Source organism: Dysidea avara, chromosome 9 (assembly GCF_963678975.1).
Source record: "Dysidea avara chromosome 9, odDysAvar1.4, whole genome shotgun sequence".
NCBI lineage: Eukaryota > Metazoa > Porifera > Demospongiae > Dictyoceratida > Dysideidae > Dysidea > Dysidea avara.
Window position 1 is genome coordinate 10,161,893 of NC_089280.1, and position 23,478 is coordinate 10,185,370.

General features: G+C 40.8%; 2 protein-coding genes across 2 annotated transcripts; both read right to left on the reverse strand.

Annotated features, from left to right (window-relative positions):
* Positions 1-9,541: 9,541 nt before the first annotated feature.
* LOC136267465 (uncharacterized) lies at positions 9,542-10,594 on the reverse strand. The gene is made up of 2 exons (XM_066062628.1): positions 9,909-10,594; positions 9,542-9,794 (listed from the first exon to the last, which is right to left on the reverse strand). Exons 1-2 carry the CDS (start codon positions 10,592-10,594, stop codon positions 9,542-9,544), a joined length of 939 nt encoding a protein of 312 aa, XP_065918700.1.
* Positions 10,595-10,927: 333 nt separating this feature from the next.
* Positions 10,928-21,199, reverse strand: LOC136267466 (uncharacterized). The gene is made up of 6 exons (XM_066062629.1): positions 21,026-21,199; positions 18,810-19,170; positions 18,219-18,757; positions 16,619-18,144; positions 12,030-12,294; positions 10,928-11,950 (listed from the first exon to the last, which is right to left on the reverse strand). Exons 1-6 carry the CDS (start codon positions 21,197-21,199, stop codon positions 10,928-10,930), a joined length of 3,888 nt encoding a protein of 1,295 aa, XP_065918701.1.
* Positions 21,200-23,478: the final 2,279 nt, after the last annotated feature.

A 23,478-nucleotide genomic window follows, 5' to 3' on the forward strand; every position in this document is an offset into this window, starting at 1 on the left:
TTTTCAGAGTATCCGTTTCAGTTCTACTATATAGTAGCCAAGCATAAGACGAACATAACACAGCATTCCAGTGGTTTAGTGGTGACCACAACACTGCCTGAGTTAAATTGTGGTGAGATTTGAGACTACCAGAAGCCCTGGAATGTCTTCAACACATGAAATACCAAATATCTAATGCCTGGCTTTCATCCACAGTGGACCTGTCTTGGTGGCTACTTGTACAGAAGGCTGCCTCTCTAAGATGGCCAACTTTTAAATTCTCTTGTGAGACATTTATCAAACTACGGTAGTACTGCTTAAGTAGGAATCCCCCGAAATGACATGCACTGCCAAAAATACCACCTTTTAAAAACCAGCTTAGAAACTTCTTACGCGACGAAAATCACCTTTACGGAATAATATTAGTCCTTCTAACATCAAATGTAGCATTAAAAACAAGAAAACACTTACTGGCGGATGGATATAGAATTTTTTTAAATCGTCGAAACTCGAAATTTCGTCTCACTCACTCACTCACTCACTCACTCACTCACTCACTCACTCACTCACTCACTCACTCACTCACTCACTCACTCACTCACTCACTCACTCACTGACCACAGTCGCAAGCCTAGAGCCCAAATGAAGCAGCGCACAATCACTATTTTACGCCACAACAACAAACCCACCGGTGGGATGTGCCTTTTGGGGTTCCGACAAGTGTACGCCCTGTGCGCCTTGTCTTTTCTCTTATCTTCAATCAGGCTGCTTGTCTTCTTCTTCATCAAATAAAACCATACTGAGGCGTTAATTTTCCATATCAACACTTTCTTTAAGCAGCATAATAGACACCACAAAATTATTTAAGGCGCTTAGACTACGCTACTGTACGGAGGTACCAGTACTCTACGATAGGTTGCAAGATCGTGCCCATTCTTAATTCTACGTGTTATAAATCTATCGATCGAGACCACGCTCCTTTACGCTAGCTGTATTTGTGACCACACACCTTCAAGTTGGTAGGCTGATGCGAGATACTCTAGTCTAATAATCGATCAAAACCAAGATGACCACACCCCTTTTTGGGCAAGCACACATCTTTGTAGGCTGACTAATACAGCAGTCACCCTAATAGAACAATCACATGTTTATAGCTAGCTGTATGCTATAACAAAAAATTAAGCAAACTAGTATATTAAAAATTATAAATTTAAAAATGAAGTAGGAATCCAAGCAATAAAAAGTAGTGAAACAAGAGATGAACATGGTAGCTATTACAGCATAGCTCAGTGTTAAATCCCTCCTTTGGCATGCATGGTATAACAATTATTTTGTGTTCAATGCCAAAGTAGGGATTTCCCACTGAGCTATGCTGTAATAGCTGCCATGTTCATATCTTGTTTCACTACTTTTTATTGCTTAGATTCCTACTTCATTTTTAAATTTATAATTTTTAATATACTAGTATGGTTAAATCAGTGCCTTGCTAAAGCAGCTACCTGCTTATAAGCCATGGCCCAAAAGTAACCATCTTACTGCACCTACTTAACTGGTTTACTTCAGGTACGGTACTGCTCAAGTACAATGTCGCACTCGCTTGCACATGCAGGTTTCCTTGAGATTTTAAAAATCACTAATTAAAGGGCGTGGCTCTCGTGAGGGAACAGCTGCCACACAGTCTTGCGAGCGAAACAGTTGCCACACCACTTAATTATCAATTTTTAAAATCTTGAGCAAAATTGTGCGTGCGAGCGAGTGCGATGTTGTGCTTCGCAGTGCTGTATACATGGTAGCCATATCAGATACTACTTAGCAGTGACACATCATGAGTATTTAAGTCACAATACGTTATTTTATCATCCATCTAAATACAATCCCTGAATGTGCCATTTTGTGTACAGAGCAATCTGTCACTGCATGAGTAAGGTTTCAGTGTATATTGTTAACCATTAATATTGTTCACAATATTGTGAACTATATGTACAGTGAAACCTCACTTAGTGGCCACCTCTTTAATAAGGCCACCTTGTTATTAAGGCCATTTTTTTTGGTCCTAGAGCTGGCCCTATTAATGTGCACTTATGTGCATTTTTATTTTTCCTAACCTTTCTGGTCCGTGCATAATGTGGTGACTTGAAATGCTAAAACGGTACGTAGCATGTCTTGTATGCACATGTTGTAATGTGTTGTAATGTGTCCACAAATATTAGAAATAAATATAATTGTATTCTCTATAAATACTCAGTTCCATTGTGCCACTGGGTTGTAAGTGGGTTGAGTATGGATCATCCAGGACATTTGGGTCACATTTTGTCCTGGGCAAGTGGATCTCATTCACTGATAGAATATACGTACAGGATCAGATCACGTGCATAAATTACAGTGGAACTTGTTTATTGCCACCTTCACTCAATAAGCAGGTAGCAGCAGTATATAAATTCTCAATTTGAAATTGGCTTTTCAAGAGAGGTTGTCTTTCTATTGGGGATGCAACAATGTGGGTAAATACCATATTGCGTATTGCCTTAAAAAATATTGCAATATATTGCTGTATTACAATATTTGGAATAGGGCCTTTGGTGATGTTGAAGTGCTATACTTGTGTAAATAACTCATGGGTTTAAGCTTCATAAGATACAGCAGATAGCATTAGTGTCATGTGGTGTACACCCACCAGTCAAAAGCTGCTTACAATGGCCAACAGTAATTAAATAGGTATTACAGTACAAGTAGGCAGTACTATAACCAGTACTGTTTGTTTAGGATATGTGGCTTCTAAAACATCAACAATTACATTCTGGTGGCTTTGATGCCCGCCCTCCAGGAGGGTGGCAACTGAATAGGCTAATTATCCACAAGCCACAGCCCATTACAATATTATGTAATATTTTGCAATACGCAATATATCGATATGCTTCATCACACATATTGTATTGTATAGTGATAGAAAATATTGCAATATATCGATATATCGATATATTGTTGCACCCCTACTTTCTATACTGGTAGCCATTAAGACAGGTTGTACTGATGGAGTGTACATACTAGAGATGCAAAAATATCCTCCACTTAGGGTCGTTTGATAGTGATGCAATGGAGACTATGTATTGTTGTATTTAAATACTATAGCAACTCTAGTATATATTTATAACAGGAATGTTTGTTAACTGTTTAGACATACTGGAGCCACACCCACTCATCTGGATTCTACAAATGGAGTCATACCAACTTGTTATCATTGCACTTACTCGTTACTCCCATTGTGTTTGGATGAATATCCATGCCATCGTGTGAGACTTAAGCTACCATGGCGGGCCACTGGAGAAGATTTTCATAGCAGTTATATCACAGTCATTATTGTACAATTCTTACATTATTGTTGTGAACACTGTTTGGCATTCATGTGCCCTCTGTATGTTGTAATTACATGTGTGATTTTGTGTGGGGGTGCTATAAAATGCATGGTGACAATTGTAAATTATCATTTGGGTTTTGCACACTTCCTTTTAGGCTAGCTACATGTGCTGATTACTCACAGCTTGTGTCAACAACTGGTAACCGCAGTTGTGCTCTGTGTCATTCTTTTAGCTGCACCCTTAGAGAGCAAATGGGCGACTAATTTAAATCGAACGATGGTATGCAGCACCATAGATTATAGACTATAATCTATGGCAGCACACTTCTTTATGGCTACATGCACTGATTAACTACACATACACAGCCCAGTTCATCAATAACCAGTGACTGCAGTTGTGCTCTGCGTCATTCTTTAAATTCTGAGTTAAATTCTTACAGAGAGCAAATTACATGGTAGCGACTAAATTCAAATTTCAAACTAGCCATTCTCGAAAACATGTTTCAATCTCAACAAAACTTTTAGAACAGTTTAAAGACACATTGCCCTACATTCCAAGCGAGTATTGCGGAAAACAACAATAGGGGTCTTGTATTTGGCCTCTAGGTCGACTGAGAATGACTGAAACTTTGTTTGGTGCTGAAATTACGACTGTAGGATATGAAGTATGGTGAAATCGATGATGTGAATTTTGAGGTGATTGAGAGAGTACTGAAGCAATAGCAGGGCAATCAATGTTTGGAATGTACACAGGAACGCAAGGCATACACCTGCAGTTGCGTCTAACCACATGCGATAAAAAATAATAAAAAACGAAACGTCCCCTTTGATGTCGGCAATCTCAATCTCAAAACAATCGGTATGGATTTGCTTCACTATTTGTGTGGTAGTTACTAGTGACACGATGAGTTTAACTCTAGAGTTTCAGAGGGATAGCGTAAGTGACGGGTGAGTTACAGTAAGGCCAAATTTTACAACATTTGTTCATGTAAAATCCTCACGTGTAGTGGTCACGTCATTTATTGTCTGCGGCACGCATTTCTGCTTTACTGGCCACGCTAAACTCAGTGGCGAGTGTTCTCATGCGTGGTGAGTTTCTCACATGGCTAGTGCTTATCCACGCGATGTTCCATAGGTCTTGTACAGTAAATTGCAAAAGAACGATCCCACGAGAAGACACAAGCATTACTCGCATGTGTATACTCGCAGCCTTACCTGTGAGCTGTACTGTATCTACCTATACTATCCTAGTGCACCCCCCTCCCCCCTTGCTAAACCCTGAATCTACCCCTGAAACAGAGATTTAGTATGTACTTAAAGCAAGAAGTTAGGAAATCAGTCACCAAATTCCTGGAGCCAATGGCTTTCCATAGCTAGGTATGACAGGAAATTTTGACGAAATAAGTTAACGAATTACACATTTCATCCATCAAGTGATAAGTGTCTTTAAAAGTATGTAGCTACATACTTTATATGACAACCCTTACACATACCATTTTGTATGTCCATGTAGTAGATGCTCCAATACCCCCCCGGCCCTTTTAAACGTAATTTTTATAAGAAAGTAATTTAAGTATTGTGAGTAATGGCCGCTAGCCCAGAGCTAGCGCACCTTCAGCACTGTACCCCCAATACCATTGATTGTGATTATCATATACCTGTATATAGTACTGTAAAGTCATAATCAAATCAAAATCAAATATGATTTCTTGATATTTAGCTAGCTAGCTAACATAGTTGGGGTCGCTACTCTAAAAATGTACCTTGTTACATATTACTTGTTACTTCTACGCAGTGCAATGTGCTAGTTACATATTACTCACATAAAAAAGCAACGAGTTACTTATTACTCGTTACTCTATTAGTAATAACATTACATATTACATATTGTTCATTACAAGCTAGGAAGTCCAACCTTCTACCAGCCTACAACTACAAGCGAGACAAGCATTCTCTGGTATAGTCCAGCCATAAAACATACTTTGTTGTAGTATCTTGACCTCAAGGGCACTCCCCATACACTATCACCCTTTGTTCATGTCTGCAACGTTGTCTCCAATGCTGTCTAAGCCCAATCCAATTACATGACTGAATACAATGCGTTTAAAAAAAAGTAACGCACTATATTCATTACAATTTCTGAATGTAATTTCCGTTACATATTACTCGCTACACAGTCATGTAATGCATTATAGTACTCGTTACTGTAGAAGTACTATTATTACATAACGTGTTACTTTTGTAGCGCGTTATCCCAAACTCTGCTAGCTAATTCGTCAAATTTGAAGAAGTCTGGATTCATAAACTCAGTTTTCCTTGCCTGTCGCATGGTAGCCCAGATGACAGATGATATCAAACATTTATTTTGAGCTCACGTTCGAGTCAATGCCGGCTAGCTAGCTACTTCACATGCGAGGGGTAGGTGATGAGCCAAAATCATCTATGAAATTTCAAATTTTGAAATATGAGTGCCCATATTTCATCTTTCAAGAACATTTCAAGTCATATTTCTACGTAAAATTCAGTAATTCCAAACTTAAAAAAATCCATAAAATTCAGTAATTTCAAATAACAAAATCCGTAATTTTAAAAGATTTTCGTAAAATTCCATAAACTCTCGTCACATCTGTTTGATCGTCACTTTCATTTTTCAAATGTACAAAATTTCAGGCAATAGTTCATCTTTCAGAAATAATTTCAGAGGTTACCTACGAAATTTCAGGTCATCACCTCAAGGGGTCCTTCACTTTAAATCTCATTGACGAAATTTCTAAATTTCAACTGAGCACACAAATTTCCACATTTCAAAATAAATTCAAATACATTTCTGTACATCTCTGACCTTTTGACTCCTGTCAAAGTGGCGAACAAAGCGGTTTTGTTGGTTAGGGAACTAGGGTTGAATGGTTTGCCAGCAGAAATGCCTTGTATAGTTTTGATAACTCCACAAACAGTACCCAGTGTGCTCGACAGGTTGTAACGAGTGTGTGGTTTCGAACCATGCCATGCTGTGACAAGCCTGCCGACGCACAAACTGAACTAATTCACCTTAGAAAGGATTCATCAGAGTACAATTACATACCTAGCTAGTTTGAGTGATTCATGGCTCAGCTATTACATAGATAGAACTGTCATTTGAAGTTGGAAATTAGAAGTTAAATTTCTACATTTCCGGTTTTTTTCCCCGGGCTAGATGGAATGTCCTTGCCACCACCCCCAGCACTGGCTGTCAGGTACAGGACAGCTGGATAACTCCAGCGACTATTAGGAACAAAGCTATTCAAGGACATTGGTATTAAGCATGCTCTCAGAATAGGCCAGATCAATACTGGCAGATGTAGGACATGCAGTAGAACGATGACCCCTCAAACACATAATGGATGATCTTAATAAAGAGAAGCAAAGTCTGCATCTCATCCAGTACAAACACTGACTTTAATTCATTTCCCGCTTGTCAGCCAACATGGAAGCTAGTTTCTTAACCCTTAAACGCGCAAAGGCCATTATAGTGGCCCTCACGCATGGCAGTAAACAAAGCGCTGTAACTTCCGAACCATTGTCCCTATGGCTACGCAACTGCCATCATTTAATTCATGATGTAATAGCGAATGACATGATATGTAGGGTTTTACCCTACACTGAAACACAGGGCCAAAACTCGCCATGAAACTAACTTTTTATGAAATGAACACGTAAAACTGTTTACATACCTTTGGAAAAAGACTCGTATCTCCTTCCCTGTTCATTCTATTGTTCTGCAATAAACGCCGATCGATTCACCATTCAATTATGCCTCAGGCCATATATGGGTCACGTGACTCAGCCAATTACAAATATGGCTGCCACCAGAAGGAATACGAAATCGCAAAAAGTCTAGACGCTATTCTTCATCGCTTCATAACAAGTGAGCGCCTGTTGTTACAGTGGTTATTTAAACTTCCCCTGATAGCCTATTGAATAAACTTTCTGTTTATATAAGGTGTTAGGCTAATTCAGTTTAGCAAACTCTCACTACTTTCAATATAAAACCAATTTTGGTAAACACGCATTTCTCAAAACCTGCGTGCACGTTTAAGGGTTAAACACTGTGGTTGCAGTTGGGCCCATACCTCCACAAGCAGAAAAAACCAAAAGAGAGAAGTAAATTAAGCCATAGATTATATATTCATTACCCGGGATATGAAACGTAGTGGCGCGCTCCAATAGCAACCGCACATTCCAAAATTCCAATCTGCGTTGTTAATTATTTCTATGCACTCCATGTTCTAGTTCAGCGATAAGGTGAAACTGTTAACTCTACTTCGTTGTTTGTTCGTTCATTTAAAAGTGAGTTTAAGTAAGGAAAAGACCATGTTACTGAAAAGAAGCGGTCAATTCGGCCTTGTTCTGGCGTTTCTACACAATTTGTAAGAAACTGACGGGCAGCTGCTACAACCTATATTTGTGTACCAATTTCATTGCGTTAATGTATCTGTTTCGACTGTTTGACACTTTTCTGCAGTAGAGGACCTATGTAAGATTTGTATTACCTGGTTAGTTTATCAATTTCAGACTGGGATGTCAGGTTGTGGATAGTTGTTTGCAAGAGTTGCTGTTAGCAACAAGAAATTTTTGTGTACCTGCCAAGCTAAACTACTGGTACTATTTTAGTACTTTTGTTTTGCAAAGTAGTCTACTGTTATTAAAGTTTTGCATGAGTGATATAATGAAGTGCCACATAATTTGTGATGGTTTCCATGACTCACAGAATTCACTCTTTTTTAGGGCTCATTCAATGATACTACACATTACCTACAAGTACTGTATGCTGGTTAAACAGACAGAATTTTATTGGAAAGCAACCGTCGTACTACATTCCAACACAGGAAGGAAAGTTATTTACTGATATCCAGTGACAGATTACAATGACAACAAAGTTGATATACGAAACAGTGAGATCAACCACATATTTGGAACACCTTAGAAGCACAATAGGCAGATGGTTTAACAAAAAGACACTGTCAACACACAATGTCGAGGAATTTAGAACCTGAATGAATCAAGTGACCTAAAATATATTGAAGTTGTAACAATATTTTTGGTAAAAGGCAGGGCGTACCGAGGGGGATTTCCAAGGGTTTCAGGAAACCCCTTTGGATTTTACAAACTACTTGAAACATTAAGAAATTGAAACTTCAGGTTTCCAGAATCTGGAATCTATCATGAACAGGGCATATTTTAAATAGTTTCTAAATGATAGCAACACTTATAACATTGTTCTGAATTATGATTTTTGTGAAAAAAGATTGAGATACTCTAATAGAGCAGTCAGGTAATATGAACTACTCTAATTATGTCACTTAGCTGTATAGTGAAACCTCTTTTCAAAATTCCTGCGCACACCCATGAAAGGGGGTGTGCTGGTGCGAATGAGACCATGGACAAGTTTCCTGGTTATTAAGGGTGTTTGCAGTATCCTAGTACAGTTGTGTTGTATATATAGCACAATCTTGTCAAACAATAATGGCAATAGTACTGTACAGGTCATTCACACATGGTGGTCTCCACTGCCCACCAGTGTGGAGAATTACTGATAATAAGTTTCAAAATCTATACTGTACCTAGCCAATATTCCGGCTTGTATTATTTCATTCAACTGTAAACCATGCAACAGTAAAAATATTGAAATTGTAGCACATTAATACATCATAAAATTTTGTACAGTAATGTTAACAACTTATGCTGTAGCATTATAGGTATGTGCTAAATATTTATGTTGTTTCCTGGGCCGTGCTCAGGATTCATGATTGGTCAGGCTCAGCTACAAGACGTGCCAAACTGTCTGTGTAGTGCATACATACAATTATTTTGTAATTCACATCTGTGATGCAAGATGTAATATGTCCACTGGCGAGAAATACGGATGAGCTATGGTCCAGATGTGCTATAATACTAAATACTAAGACCAGGTGGTTGTCACATGAGATTCAGGATAGCTATGTCGTAACTAACGCACAATACAGCAGGTTCTGGATTGGCGGGGGGTTGGAGGGCTAGCGATTCCGCGGATACAACACAACGAGGTCATCCACTGTTCATGATGTACGAAAACATAGCATACACTCATACGCATGCGTAAGAATTACAACTCTTATAATTACAACAGTAAAGTAATATAAATACAGTCAGTTCATGACATCCTCCGGGCCCCGTAGGATTTTATTCCACTCAGACTCTCATTCTGGCCTTAACTGCAGCTGATCTTGGAGGATGTGAGGATGACAGTGGTTCGGCTTCTGGTGTGCTAACTTGATCATCGTTATCATCCTCAATTGCATTCTTTCCTGCATTGACCTCTAGTGGGTAGAGCTTGCTGATGGGCCTGTTAGTAATGCCATTGGCAGTTCGAATCGTGGCTGATCTCACAAGACTGTCATTTCCACGTTGTAACTCCTGTACTACTGCAAGATTCCATTTCAGTCTAGGACTATCATCATGGATTATCACCACATCTCCTACCCGTATTCGTTCCTTATCAGTACCAGTGTTAGCAGTATGGGTTTCTCTTAAAGACGTCTAATATTCTTTCTTCCACCGGCTCCAGAAGTGTTGTATGATCAGAGCTTGAGTTTTAGCCTTCTTGCTTAAGGTATGATGCAGCTTTTGACCAGCTTCTTGGAAGTTCTTATCACTTAACTCTTCTTCATCAGTCAAGGAATGTGGTACAGTGTTGATGATTCTACCATATAGTATATGTGACGGTGTCAGGGGCTCCGGATCATTGTGGTCTGTACTAGCATATGTTAACGGCCTGTTGTTTAGGTGAGTCTCGATCTCCACAATTAACGTCTGTAAGCTGGATAGTGTGACAAAAGCACGACCAAGTGTCTTCTTAATAGCATTCTTCGTCAATCCGACTAGACGTTCCCAGTAGCCTCCGTACCAGGGAGCTCGGCGGGGAATGAACCTCCATTCTACACCTTGATTGCCTAGACTTTCCTGTACCCCAGTAGACTCAAACAGTACCTTCAGATCATCAGCAGCTGAAATGAAGGTCGACGCATTATCAGACAGTACAATTCGTGGTAAGGATTTCCTGCTTGAGAATCTGCGAAAGGCTTGAAGGAACGTGTCCTCTGAAAGATCCGTCACCACTTCCAAATGAACAGCCCTAGTACTGTCACACGTGAATAAGCATACATAAACCTTATTCTCCCCTTCTGGTGCTCGAATGTATAAGGCTCCAGTGAAGTCTATACCAGTCACTGTAAACGGTTCCATCATCTGTACACGGTGTTTTGGAAGTGGTGGTGGATTGGGTGCCTTGTAGTGGCTTCCACATAACTTGTTGCACACAACACAATGCCTTAATATGTTCTTAATGCACTGTCTGGTAGTAGGTATCCAGTATCTTTGTCGAATATATGTTACAGTACTGTTTGTTCCAGCGTGAAAGTGCTTCTCATGGATATCGCGGACAATGAGTTCAGTAAGCCTGTGTCTCCTTGGCAGTAGGAAAGGGAACTTGGTTGAATGGAAAACTGGCGCATTATGTATCCTCCCCCCCGCAGCAGATGATACCTTGCTTGTTTAGGTAAAGATGGAGTTGACGTACTAGAGGAAGACGGGGAGATGACTTGGACTGAAGGTTGGTGAGTTCATTGGAGAAAATCTCTTGCTGGGTAGCTGTAATCCACGGGATTGGTTGAGCTCTGTTGCGGTCAGTGGTCCAGTAACTGTGGATGATGTGGCTTTCAGGTTGGTAATGAAGCGTAATACATATGCAGTGATCCTATACAGCTTAGTTAGTGTACTGTACCTGCTGATGTCGATACACTGATTCACGCCTGGCTTGTGGACATTAGCTGTTTCCATCACAGCAGTAGTAGATTCGACTTCCTCATCTGTGTTAACATGAAGGATAGAAGAGGGTGACCATTGAGGCCAATCAGATTCTGTGGTTAACCAAGCTGGACCTCGAGACCATGGTGACGATGAACATAATTGAGATGGTGTTATGCCTCGAGTCAACAGATCAGCTGCATTATCTTCAGTGTGACAGTAACCCCACACGGAGGTAGGAAACAGGGAGCAAATGTCCTTAACCTGGTTGGCAACAAATGGTTTGAGCTGCTTACTGCTAAATATCCAGTGCAAGGTAATCTGACTGTCACTCCACAGTCTGATGTTCACTTCACCCAATTGAGGCTGTAGTGTGGAAACAATAAACTTGGCAAGGTGGGCGGCTATGGCTGCTGCCCACAATTCAAGCCTGGGTAATGTGGTATCCTTAAGAGGTGACACTCGGGATTTCGCCATCAACAAATCTACTTGGTCTGCACTCTGGAGGTAAGCTACAGCTCCATAAGCCTTCAAACTTGCGTCAGCAAACACATGTAAATATACACATTGGTTAGTACACATAACAGAGTACCTACGTGTCATCACCATCCCTGCAACTTCTTCAATGTCTGCAGCTACTTGGCTCCATCTAATGATAAAGTCATCTTTTAACGGTTCATCCCATCTCACTTGTTGCTTCCATAGCTCTTGCATCAACAATTTGGCTTGAACAGTAATAGGGGATAGCCACTCAAGAGGGTCATACTGTTTGGACGATGCTTGCAGGACACTTCGCTTGGTCACAGGGGAGTGATTGATTTGGCATTGTGAAAGATAGTGTGTCAGTGCATGTGTTCCACTTCAATCCAAGTACGTTGACCGTGGTGTCAGCATCCAATGTGTTATCTCGTTGTGCCTGTTCTTGCAGTTTTGGACTGTTTGATGCCCACGAGCGCAGGTTAAACTTGGCATCACTCATAATGGCTCTAGATTCTGTGTAGTACTGCAGAATTTCTTCCTCTGACTGGCAACCTGAAATGATATTGTCAACGTACAAATTCTTCTTCATATCATGAGACACTGGTGAATCAAATGACTTGAGATGGAGGTCTAATGTAGCGTTAAGCATAAACGGGGAGCTAACAGAGCCAAACAGTACAACTTTAAATCTGTATGAGATAAACGGACTCTCTGGGTTAGTGGGATCTGCTAGCCACAAAAATCTTGTAAAATCTCTATCTAATCCAAAACAGCCAAGCTGTAAAAAAAGAGTGCGGCCCTGAGAAAGGCTATGGTGAAAAAAGATGTGAAATCCAAGGTGGCGGCCAAGAAATGGCTGTGATGGTAGGTTAATGGTAAAAATTTTAATAACGACAATTCAGGTGAATTTTGTGCCAAGACCAAGCGGCACCAAATTCACCTGAATTGTTGTTATTAAAATTTTTACCATTAACCTACCATCACAGCCATTTCTTGGCCGCCACCTTGGATTTCACATCTTTTTTCACCATAGCCTTTCTCAGGGCCGCACTCTTTTTTTACAGCTTGGCTGTTTTGGATTAGATTTCACTTCTTTTTGTATTTGTATATCCCAAAGCCGGCCATAAAGCCGGCCTATGGCCGGCTTTAGGGCTTTTTAACCTGTCATTTTTTCTTTACTACAGGAAGAAGAAAAGATGAAGCAGGGTGATTTCTTTGTAGCTAACCTCTCTGCAAGGTGATCCTTCTGGCTGATCTCTGTACCGGATGACTTGTTTGTAGCTGAACTCTCTACAGGGTGATTTGTTTGTAGTTGAACTCTCTACAAGGTGACTTCTTCTAGCTGATCTTTCTACAGGGTGATTTGTTTGTAGCTGAATTCTCTACAGGGTGATTTGTTTGCAGCTAAACTGCTACAATGTAACTTCTTCTAGCTGAACTCTCTACGGGTGGCTTGTTTCTAGCTGATCTCTCTACAGGGTGACTTGTTTGTAGCTGAACTCTCTACAGGGTGATTTGTTTGTAGCTGAACTCTCTACAGGGTGATTTGTTTGTAGCTGAACTCTCTACAGGGTGATTTGTTTGTAGCTGAACTGTCTACAAGGTAACTTCTTCTAGCTGATCTTTCTACAAGGTGATTTGTTTGTAGCTGAATTCTCTACAGGGTGATTTGTTTGTAGCTGAACTGTCTACAAGGTAACTTCTTCTAGCTGATCTTTCTACAAGGTGATTTGTTTCTAGCTGAACTCTCTACAGGGTGATTTGTTTGTAGCTGAACTCTCTACAAGGTAACTACTTCTAGCTGATCTTTCTACAGGGTGATTTGTTTGCAGCTAAACTGCTACAATGTAACTTCTTCTAGCTGAACTCTCTACGGGTGGCTTGTTTCTAGCTGATCTCTCTACAGGGTGACTTGTTTGTAGCTGAACTCTCTACAGGGTGATTTGTTTGTAGCTGAACTGTCTACAAGGTAACTTCTTCTAGCTGATCTTTCTACAAGGTGATTTGTTTGTAGCTGAATTCTCTACAGGGTGATTTGTTTGTAGCTGAACTGTCTACAAGGTAACTTCTTCTAGCTGATCTTTCTACAAGGTGATTTGTTTGTAGCTGAACTCTCTACAGGGTGATTTGTTTGTAGCTGAACTCTCTACAAGGTAACTTCATCTAGCTGATCTTTCTACAGGGTGATTTGTTTGTAGCTGAATTCTCTACAGGGTGATTTGTTTGCAGCTAAACTGCTACAATGTAACTTCTTCTAGCTGAACTCTATACGGGTGGCTTGTTTCTAGCTGAACTCTCTACAGGGTGATTTGTTTGTAGCTGAACTCTCTACAAGGTAACTTCTTCTAGCTGATCTTTCTACAAGGTGATTTGTTTGTAGCTGAATTCTCTACAGGGCAATTTGTTTGCAGCTGAACTCTCTACATGGTAGTTTCTTTGTAGCTGAACTCTCTACAATGTGACTTCTTCTAGCTGAACTCTCTACAGGGTGACTTGTTTCTAGCTGATCTCTCTACAGGGTGACTTGCTGAACTCTCTACAGGGTGATTTGTTTGTAGCTGAACTCTCTACAAGGTAACTTCTTCTAGCTGATCTTTCTACAAGGTGATTTGTTTGTAGCTGAATTCTCTACAGGGCAATTAGTTTGCAGCTGAACTCTCTACATGGTAGTTTCTTTGTAGCTGAACTCTCTACAATGTGAATTCTTCTAGCTGAACTCTCTACAGGGTGACTTGTTTCTAGCTGATCTCTCTACAGGGTGACTTGTTTCTAGCTGAACTCTCTACAGGGTGATTTGTTTGTAGCTGAACTCTCTACAAGGTAACTTCTTCTAGCTGATCTTTCTACATGGTGATTTGTTTGTCTCTACAGGGCAATTTGTTTACAGCTTAACTCTCTACATGGTAGTTTCTTTGTAGCTGAACTCTCTACAATGTAACTTCTTCTAGCTGAACTCTCTACGGGTGACTTGTTTCTAGCTGATCTCTCTACAGGGTGATTGTTTGTAGCTGAACTCTCTACAAGGTAACTTCTTCTAGCTGATCTCTCTACAGGGTGACTTGTTTCTAGCTGATCTTTCTACAGGGTGATTTGTTTGTAGCTGAATTCTCTACAGGGCAATTTGTTTGCAGTTGAACTCTGTACATGGTAGTTTCTTTGTAGCTGAACTCTCTACAATGTAACTTCTTCTAGCTGATCTCTCTACAGGGTGACTTGTTTCTAGCTAAACTCTCTACAGGGTGATTTGTTTGTAGCTGAACTCTCTACAAGGTAACTTCTTCTAGGTGATCTTTCTACAAGGTGATTTGTCTGTAGCTGAATTCTCTACAGGGAAATTTGTTTGCTGCTGAACTCTGTACATGGTAGTTTCTTTGTAGCTGAACTTTCTACAATGTAACTTCTTCTAGCTGAACTCTCTACAGGATGACTTGTTTGTAGCTGAACTCTCTACAGGGTGATTTGTTTGTAGCTGAACTCTCTACAAGGTAACTTCTTCTAGCTGATCTTTCTACAGGGTGATTTGTTTGTAGCTGAATTCTCTACAGGGCAATTTGTTTGCAGTTGAACTCTGTACATGGTAGTTTCTTTGTAGCTGAACTCTCTACAATGTAACTTCTTCTAGCTGAACTCTCTACAGGGTGACTTGTTTCTAGCTGATCTCTCTACAATGTAACTTCTTCTAGCTGAACTCTCTAAAGGGTGACTTGTTTGTAGCTGAACCCTCTACAGGGTGATTTGTTTGCAGCTGAGCTCTCTACATGGTAGTTTCTTTGTAACCGAACTCTCTACAATGTAACTTCTTCTAGCTGAACTCTCTACAGGATGACTTGTTTCTAACTGAACTCTCTACAGTGTGATCTGTTCATAGCGGAACTTTCTACTGGGTGATTTGTTTGCAGCTAAACTCTTTTCATGATTGTTTCTTTGTAACTGAACTCTCTACAAGGTAACTTCTTCTAGCTGATCTCTCTACAGGGCAATTTGTTTGTAGCTGAATTCTCTACAGGGTGATTTATTTCAGCTGAACTCTCTACATGATGGCTTCTTTGTAGCTGAACTCTCTATTAGGTACCTTCTTCTATCTGATCTGACTACAGGGTGACTTGTTTGTAGCTGAATTCCCTACAGAATAACTTGCAATGTAATATAACTGAGTAAATTATACATGCAGCTGAATGCTTTATTAGGGTGACTGTTCTATTAGAGTATCTCGATCTCGCATTTGCTGCACGTAGTTGCTTTTCGAATCATAACTCAGTGATTTGTAATCCGATTCTTCTGTACTACTGCAAGAACTTTCTATGATGATTATTCCAGCTACATACTGATTTTCAGTTCGTTGCTCTAAGCGGTTTGTCTGGTAGACACAAAAACTAATAGTTTTTTATTCATAAAAATCGATCGCGTAATTTTGACACAGGTTGGGTTTTGTGTCATATCTCCATGGTCTTTATCCCGATTCCTTTCAAACCACAAAAAGGCACTCCTACGATGGTTGCTCCATCTACATATCAATTTTCAACTGATTCTTCCAAGGCGTTTACCCTGTAGGCGTGACAGACCTTCGACCTTATTTTACGCAAATAATCGGTCATAACTCCGTGAATGTTCATCGGATTCCTACCAAAGTTGGTACGGAGATCCGCCTTACTGAGCCCTTTAAGTGTGCCAAATTTCAGCCCAATCCGAGCACGCATTCGTGTTTTATGGCGAATTGTGCGAAGTGTGCGAAATGAAGATGAAGAAGAAAAAAACGAAGAAATTAAAACGAAATTTTGTTCGCTCGTATCTCGGAAATGGCTGGAGCGATTTTCTTCAAATTTGGTATGTAGACTCCCCTATCTGGGCGGCACGTCTCTAGCAAATTTGGTTCCAATCGGATAAGGAATCACAGAGCTACATAGGTGTGAAAATTGCGTTTTCTTTCTTCCTGTTAATATACTCACGGTGTGGCGCGCCGGCTTCTTGGGCCACACGACACACTATCGTGTGTCTTGATCTTGGCTGTCAAGCTTCACATGGAGAAATGCTTTCTCGATATCCGTCAACAGAGCATAGCAGTGCAAACGGAACCTCAACAATACTGCACAGAGATCGGTCAGAGCTGAATCACCTACCATTAGACAGTCATTGAAACTGGCATGTCTGGGTGACTGGCGACAACTACAGTTGTAGACAATTCGTATGGGAGTAGTTGGAGAATTCTTTCTGACAGGGTGGTGAGGTATGTAATGGCTTTCTTTGGTACTCAGGCTTGGGGCGTATTCTATAAAATTTCTCTGTTGCTGATCAGCAATAATATTCCCATAAAGTTGAAGCAGGCCTGGTTGGTGACTTAATCTTCTGGCCAGGGCTCTTGTCTGATGGTCACAAATTGCTAGGTTGGAAGGGAGGAATGGATAGTTCTCCTTCAAAGGGAATCGTACGATGTATGACCCATCTGTATCTTGTGATATGTAGTTCTCTTGGTATGTGAGCAAAAATGATTCTGAAGGCTTATCAGCTGTATCTGGTGGAGGGGTTGGGGAAGGAGGGGAACAATCGTTCATGATCGAGTCTGGATAATCAGAAACTTCAATGTTAGATGTTTGCATTGTGTAGGAGTGAAGCAATCCGGCAATTGATTCTGATTGTACTGGTAATGGTCCTGACAGTAAGTATCCCAACTTTGACTGCATAGCAGTAGGACCTCTTCCCCGTACTATATGGTTTCCCACGATCTTCCAGTAATAGTCTACTCCAATCAAGAGTGAAATTTCAAACTTCTCTGCTGAACTAACTGGGTGAGCCAGTGTTAAGCCTCGTAAATGAGGAAGGTTGTGCAAGTCTGACCTCACAAAATTCTGGATGGGTGCGGCAATTTTTGGAACCACTAAGGCCGAAATCTTGATGTCACCTTCAGTTGTTTCTAGGATAAAATTGACCAAACTGACTTGATTGTTAAGGGAGGTTGATCCACCAAATGATGAAGTTGCTAAGCTCTCCTTGTGATGTGGGCTTGCACCTAGTTGAGCAGCTAAGGTTTCAGTAACAAAGGACCTTTGTGCTCCTTCATCAAATAGTACATTGCGTTTATTACCAACTCTAACAAGTGCAATGGCTGTCTTCAATAGACACTGAGGGTTACGCTTAACAACAAGCAGGCGTTGTGTAGCCATTGTGTATTCACCAATGTGTTGTTGCGTGGGGACAAAACTGTTTGAAGCAGGGTTCAGTGAACCTTGTGGAGCTTGACTGGTTAGAGGAGGTGAAACTTGGCTGGTCTGTGGGGGTTGTGATGTGGCATTCTGTTGTCTTACAGTTGTAGCACCACTGATAAGTGGATTGTCCATTCCACATAAAGTAGTATGGTGCTTCTTATGGCACAATCTACACCGGTTCTTAGAGTTACAATTCATTGCCTTGTGACTGCCCAAATAATTGAAACACAACCTCTCCCTCTTTACCACCTCTAGCCGTGCTTTTACATCCACTACTACAACATTACACTGTGCTGAGCTGTGCAGTCCCTTACAATAAACACAAGTTGGTATAGCACTCACAAATCTCTTATCAGCTAACTGCTGTCCAGACTGTCCCTTACGTATTCTGCGAGAAAGGATCCTGTGACGGTCGATCGACCGCTGTCACCTTGATTGTCTAGACCAGACTCCAGTACAATGATCTCTTTCTCTATAGCCCTGCGCACTTCATCTATGTTCCATTCCTCCGAGGTGTGGTCACGTGTAAGGTTACGTCTGACAGCTGATGGTAACCTTCTGAAGATGATAGGAATTAAAAAATCTCCAAATGTATCCTTAGTCTTTCCCAATGCCTCTAATCCTCGTATATGGCTTTCCAAAGTGTCATAAAGTTGGCGGAGACTGGCTGCATTGTTGGAAGGGGTAGGAAGGTCTGTCAAAGCTTGCATATGCGCATTAATGATGTGTTGCTTCTTTCCAAATCTGGATTCTAGGAGCGCAACTGACTGCTCATAGTTGGCATCTGTTAAGGTAAGTCCACTAACTGCTCTGGAAGCTTCACCATCCAACTGTCCAAGTAGATAATTGAATTTCTCATTACCAGTAAGATGCGTGCTTGAATGGACAGCAGCCTTGAAGGAGTCCCAGAAAGTCTGCCAGCCTAGTGGGTCCCCAGAGTATCTTGGCAAGTCAAGCTTAATGCTTTGGCAGACGACTAGCAGTTGCTCTGACAGTGGTCTCAGTAGTCGAGTGAGTCACAGTTGTTGCTCTAGCCTTCTCTAAGTAACGTTTAAGATGAGTCATTCTCTCAATTAGTGTATCCTGAATGTCTAATGAGTCCAGTACGTCACCTTCTATGTCCGATGGCTCTTCCATTATAGTTTGGATCTTAGAGTCGAGTTGTTGAATTGCTTCGGCTTTACGCTGAAGTTGGTCGAAGTGAGAAGTAACGGCAGTGATGGTCTCTTCAGTCGCGGGTTGCGAGAGATTCAGTTCCTCCAACTTTCCATAAAGGCGTGTTAAATGGGATCGATATGCCTTTCGAGATCCCTTTAACGTGTCTAGCCCTTCCATCTGCGAAGAAATACCAGAAAGAACTTATCAACAGTAAGATTGGCTTGCCTTGATGGGTACCATTAATAATAATGCCACGGTGCCACGACGTTTGCGGGATGGGTTACAAAGTAGCAAAACCAATCAGAAATCCTGGTCACAGCACCAATGTCGTGACTAACGCACAATACAGCAGGTTCTGGATTGGCGGGGGGTTGGAGGGCTAGCGATTCCGCGGATACAACACAACGAGGTCATCAACTGTTCATGATGTACGAAAACATAGCATACACTCATACGCATGCGTAAGAATTACAACTCTTATAATTACAACAGTAAAGTAATATAAATACCGTCAGTTCATGACAAGCTATGATGCAGCTCCACCAATTATTAGCAAATTCTCCTATACTCATGCCTGTCGTACATCTGCTCAGGAATGTTGTATCATGGAAGTCGGGTACGTAGCAGCATCATCAGTTACCGGCAGATCCGTCGGACCGCCTTGTTCAGAGACTATCACTGGCACCCCACCCTTCTGGATCTTGTTCTGAATCACTAGAGAAGACGCTTAACTCCCATTAGGCAGCAAATACACAATTTAACTTAATGATTTTATACACTAGCTCGCCTTCAAATACCTTTTTAGCCAGTCTTTTACGTTCTTCCCATTACATGCGCGTTACTATAGTACATTCTAATTAAGCGTGTTAACAACGCGGAGTGTCAAAAGCAAAGTACTCCATTTCATATCCCGGGTAACGAATATATAATCTATGATTAAGCTCTCACCCGATAAGCACGTCTCTTGCTCATTAGTTACATCATAGATAATATACCCCCTTGGATTGGAAACTAGTAAGCGCCCCTGGTTACAGGCTGGTTTCGCGCCCCCTTCAATAACAAGACGAGTTTCTCTGGGCGAAACAAGACTCACCACTGGTAAAAGGTTCTTTCTCAAGATGTTTTGGAAGCCAACAGCGAGTTTTGAGGCAAAATTGGCTCTTTGTTGTGCAAACGGTAGAAACGAAACTGAATGCGAGATCAGCTGGTTTGGACACATTCAAGGGAAACACCGAAACCCTGTACGCTACGCCTTTCGCACTCAGACCATACCATGGAGCATTATTTGATGACTTCGTAATATAAATTGTGTAGCAATACTGTTTAGAATCACAGAGAGAATGTGCTTCCAATTTTGCCAAAAAATACCATCTCAAAAACCTACCAAAGAAGTTATGGGAAGGCATATCATTTAGCCGAAGCAATTCTTTATAGCATAGTTAACCTTGTGATACTTTCTTTTTCTACCTACAACACTTAGTTTAGCCAAGAATGTGCTTCCAAAAAAAGCATGTAATCCGCCATTGTAAGGCCTTCCGACCAAGGGGCGTGAAGTGGTCCAACTAACCAGAACAATTATCATAACAACACCACAAGTCATTCTCGTTACAAAATAAAGTCGTTCATGCCACCGTTCTGCTGTAATAGGATTAAATTTGTTGAGGCGCGAAACCAGCCTAAGGACACTGGTTCTTGTACAAAGTCTATGGGCGCGCGGCGCAGTTTCCAATCCATGGGGGGTATATTATCTACGGTTACATAGCACCGGGACAGTGCCTATTCCGACCCTAAATGTCCCGCCGGGCCACATGCAACATCAAGTCGTGCACTGAACATTCTACATTTCCGTCTGGTTTCCACATTTCTGATTTCCAGCAACCATCGACGATACTGATTTCTAGATGTGAAGGACCCCTCGCTCACATGCAGTAACTTAAACTAGCGAGCTACACCCGGCTACATGTACAATGTACGTAGTCCTAGGCTAACGTACGTAGTTAGCTCAGTAATTATTACAGTTACAGCTACTTACTTGGATTTGGTTTTGTAGCTTCAACAACATCTCCCGGTCATACTGTACTTGCTGCTGTAATAAATCTAGAGATGACTGAAAGTACCAAGTCACACCAAATAGCAACACTAAGCTAACAACTGATAATACTAGACCGGCTCCCAAAACAACATCTTTGTTGTTATTGGTTGCCATTTTTGTGGTTGATGACAATGCACACGATCGGGATGCAAAATTCTTTGGCTATCGTTTTATCACCCATAGATAATATATTATCTATGGGTGAACAAAATTCTTTGGCTATCGTTTTGTTTACCCATAGATAATACGTTATCTATGGTTCACCCATAGATAACGTATGGGGTGTCTATTTATAATTATCTATGGTTCACCCAAGTCGAGTCCATAAGCGCCTCATAAAAATAATTACGTATATATGAGTCAGTATTATAGCGATTTCGTGACATCATGGAAGAGAGAAGCATGAACAGAAGCAGTAAACTGTCTAATAAGCTGAGTTGACTGCCATTGTTTGAGGTACAATGTGTGCACTTGTATTACAAGTACTATGTTTTTCCTGTTTCTTGTCTACCCTGGGAATAGTATATGAACAGAACATGGCTTACAATTCAGCCTTAAGTGATCAACATTAGGGCTTGGAAAATGTTAGGTACAACATAGTGTACTGCCATTTGGCCATGCAGGCAAACTTGATACTTGTTTCTCAACCATGCCGTGGATTCTATGTGGGAGGGAGGTCATTTTATATATGTACACCTATCAATGCTAACCCCATACTGCCCATACAGGCAGCTAGGGTGGTGATCAAATGGGGATTTAATAAAGCAAAAATGTTACCTGCTGGAATACTGCTGCTACCTGTAAACCCATTGTCATTAGATACAAAATAGAAAATTTATTGCAGTGACCTACACCTGGCAGGATATTTTATTGGTAGCTAAACCCCAAATCTCACCAACCAAGCCTGTACTGGGGGTTATGGATGATAGGTGCACTGTTCATTGTTGAACAAAATGCTCACAAACCACTGCAAAAGCAGGTTATCCACTATGCAGAAATTAGCGGATCAAAATATGTGTGCACGTGATTAATAATTTGAGGCAGGAAGATGTAAGTAACGCAGTTAGGAATGAGAAACAATTAATCTGGCCTTAGAGTGTACATTGATTTTGGGGTCATGCAACTTACAGCTAAATGTGCTGTGTTTCCATGCTTTATTAGAATTGTGATTGAAGCTCTTGAAATGACTAAGGTTTACAAGCTAAGTGTATATAGCAGTCTTGTAGTTAGAGAATGAGAAAGTCAACTAGGGTAGCAACCCACCCAGCTAAACTGGAGAACAAATACCAACTGTTCATGTCTTTGAAGGTCCAGGTGGGACTTCGGGTACCCACACCTTCATCTGTGAGACATGCATGGTACAGCCTCCTGCAGATTACTAGTCCTGCCCCTGGAAGATCTGCTGGTGCTGACTCGAAGCACCTGAATGGCACACAGGTGTCCCAGTGCTGGTTCACTGCGTGGGTGTGACCGCTAGTGGCAGCTAAAGGTTTTGCTTTGTGTGTGTGTACCTGTTAGTCTCACATAACCAGACCAGTATTTTAATGTAAAGGCTCCCAAGCTGAAAAGGGTTTGCTACAGACATGGGTCTCAGTACACGAGTAAACTAATACTTCAGTACAAATTTGAAAGTACTGGCTTTATCTCAAATTTCCCAATGTATTTGTAAGTTTTTTGCTAAGTACTTGGGTAATTAAAGTACTTATAAGTATTTTAAGCACTTTTTAAGTATTGTTTACTTTGTATGCATGTGTATACTAGGTAAGATTGGAAAACACTAGAAGAATTCATGAAGTTATATATTATACTTCTACAGCAAATGACATGTGAGTTATGGGTGCTAATTTACAGTGTGGTAGGCTGTCGTCATAATTTCCATGTTGAAATAGCTTACTTCTGCACATGGAGGAGTACAGGAAAAGTACTATATCTTATTTGTCAGTTCATGGTGAATAGATTGGTAGCTTGTTTCAGTCATGAGTTATGATCGATTCATTAAGCACCTGTAACTAATTTGCCATATTGTTGCTGTACAAATTATCAACTGTTCCAACTGTGTAGTGCTATAACCCAAAGACCACTCATCTTACAAGGCTGAAACTTTGACATCCACTCCTTTGTTACAAAAATGGAATTCGAGAAATGTGCAAAGCTTTTGCTCAGTCGGTCGCATTCAGCATGAAGTGACAAATCCATACATGTGGTTGTTGCCTTTTTGAGTGGTGTAATCAACACTTCATATTTCCTGCTGGGTGTTGTCACAATTTGCCTATTGGAAGTATACCAGACCCTTTTAGCACAATAGCATCGCAAAAAATGGTGCAATCTATGTACATGTCACACTTCTAGTGGTTTTTTTTAGCCACTATTGTAGTCAAATTAGTCTAGTGTGA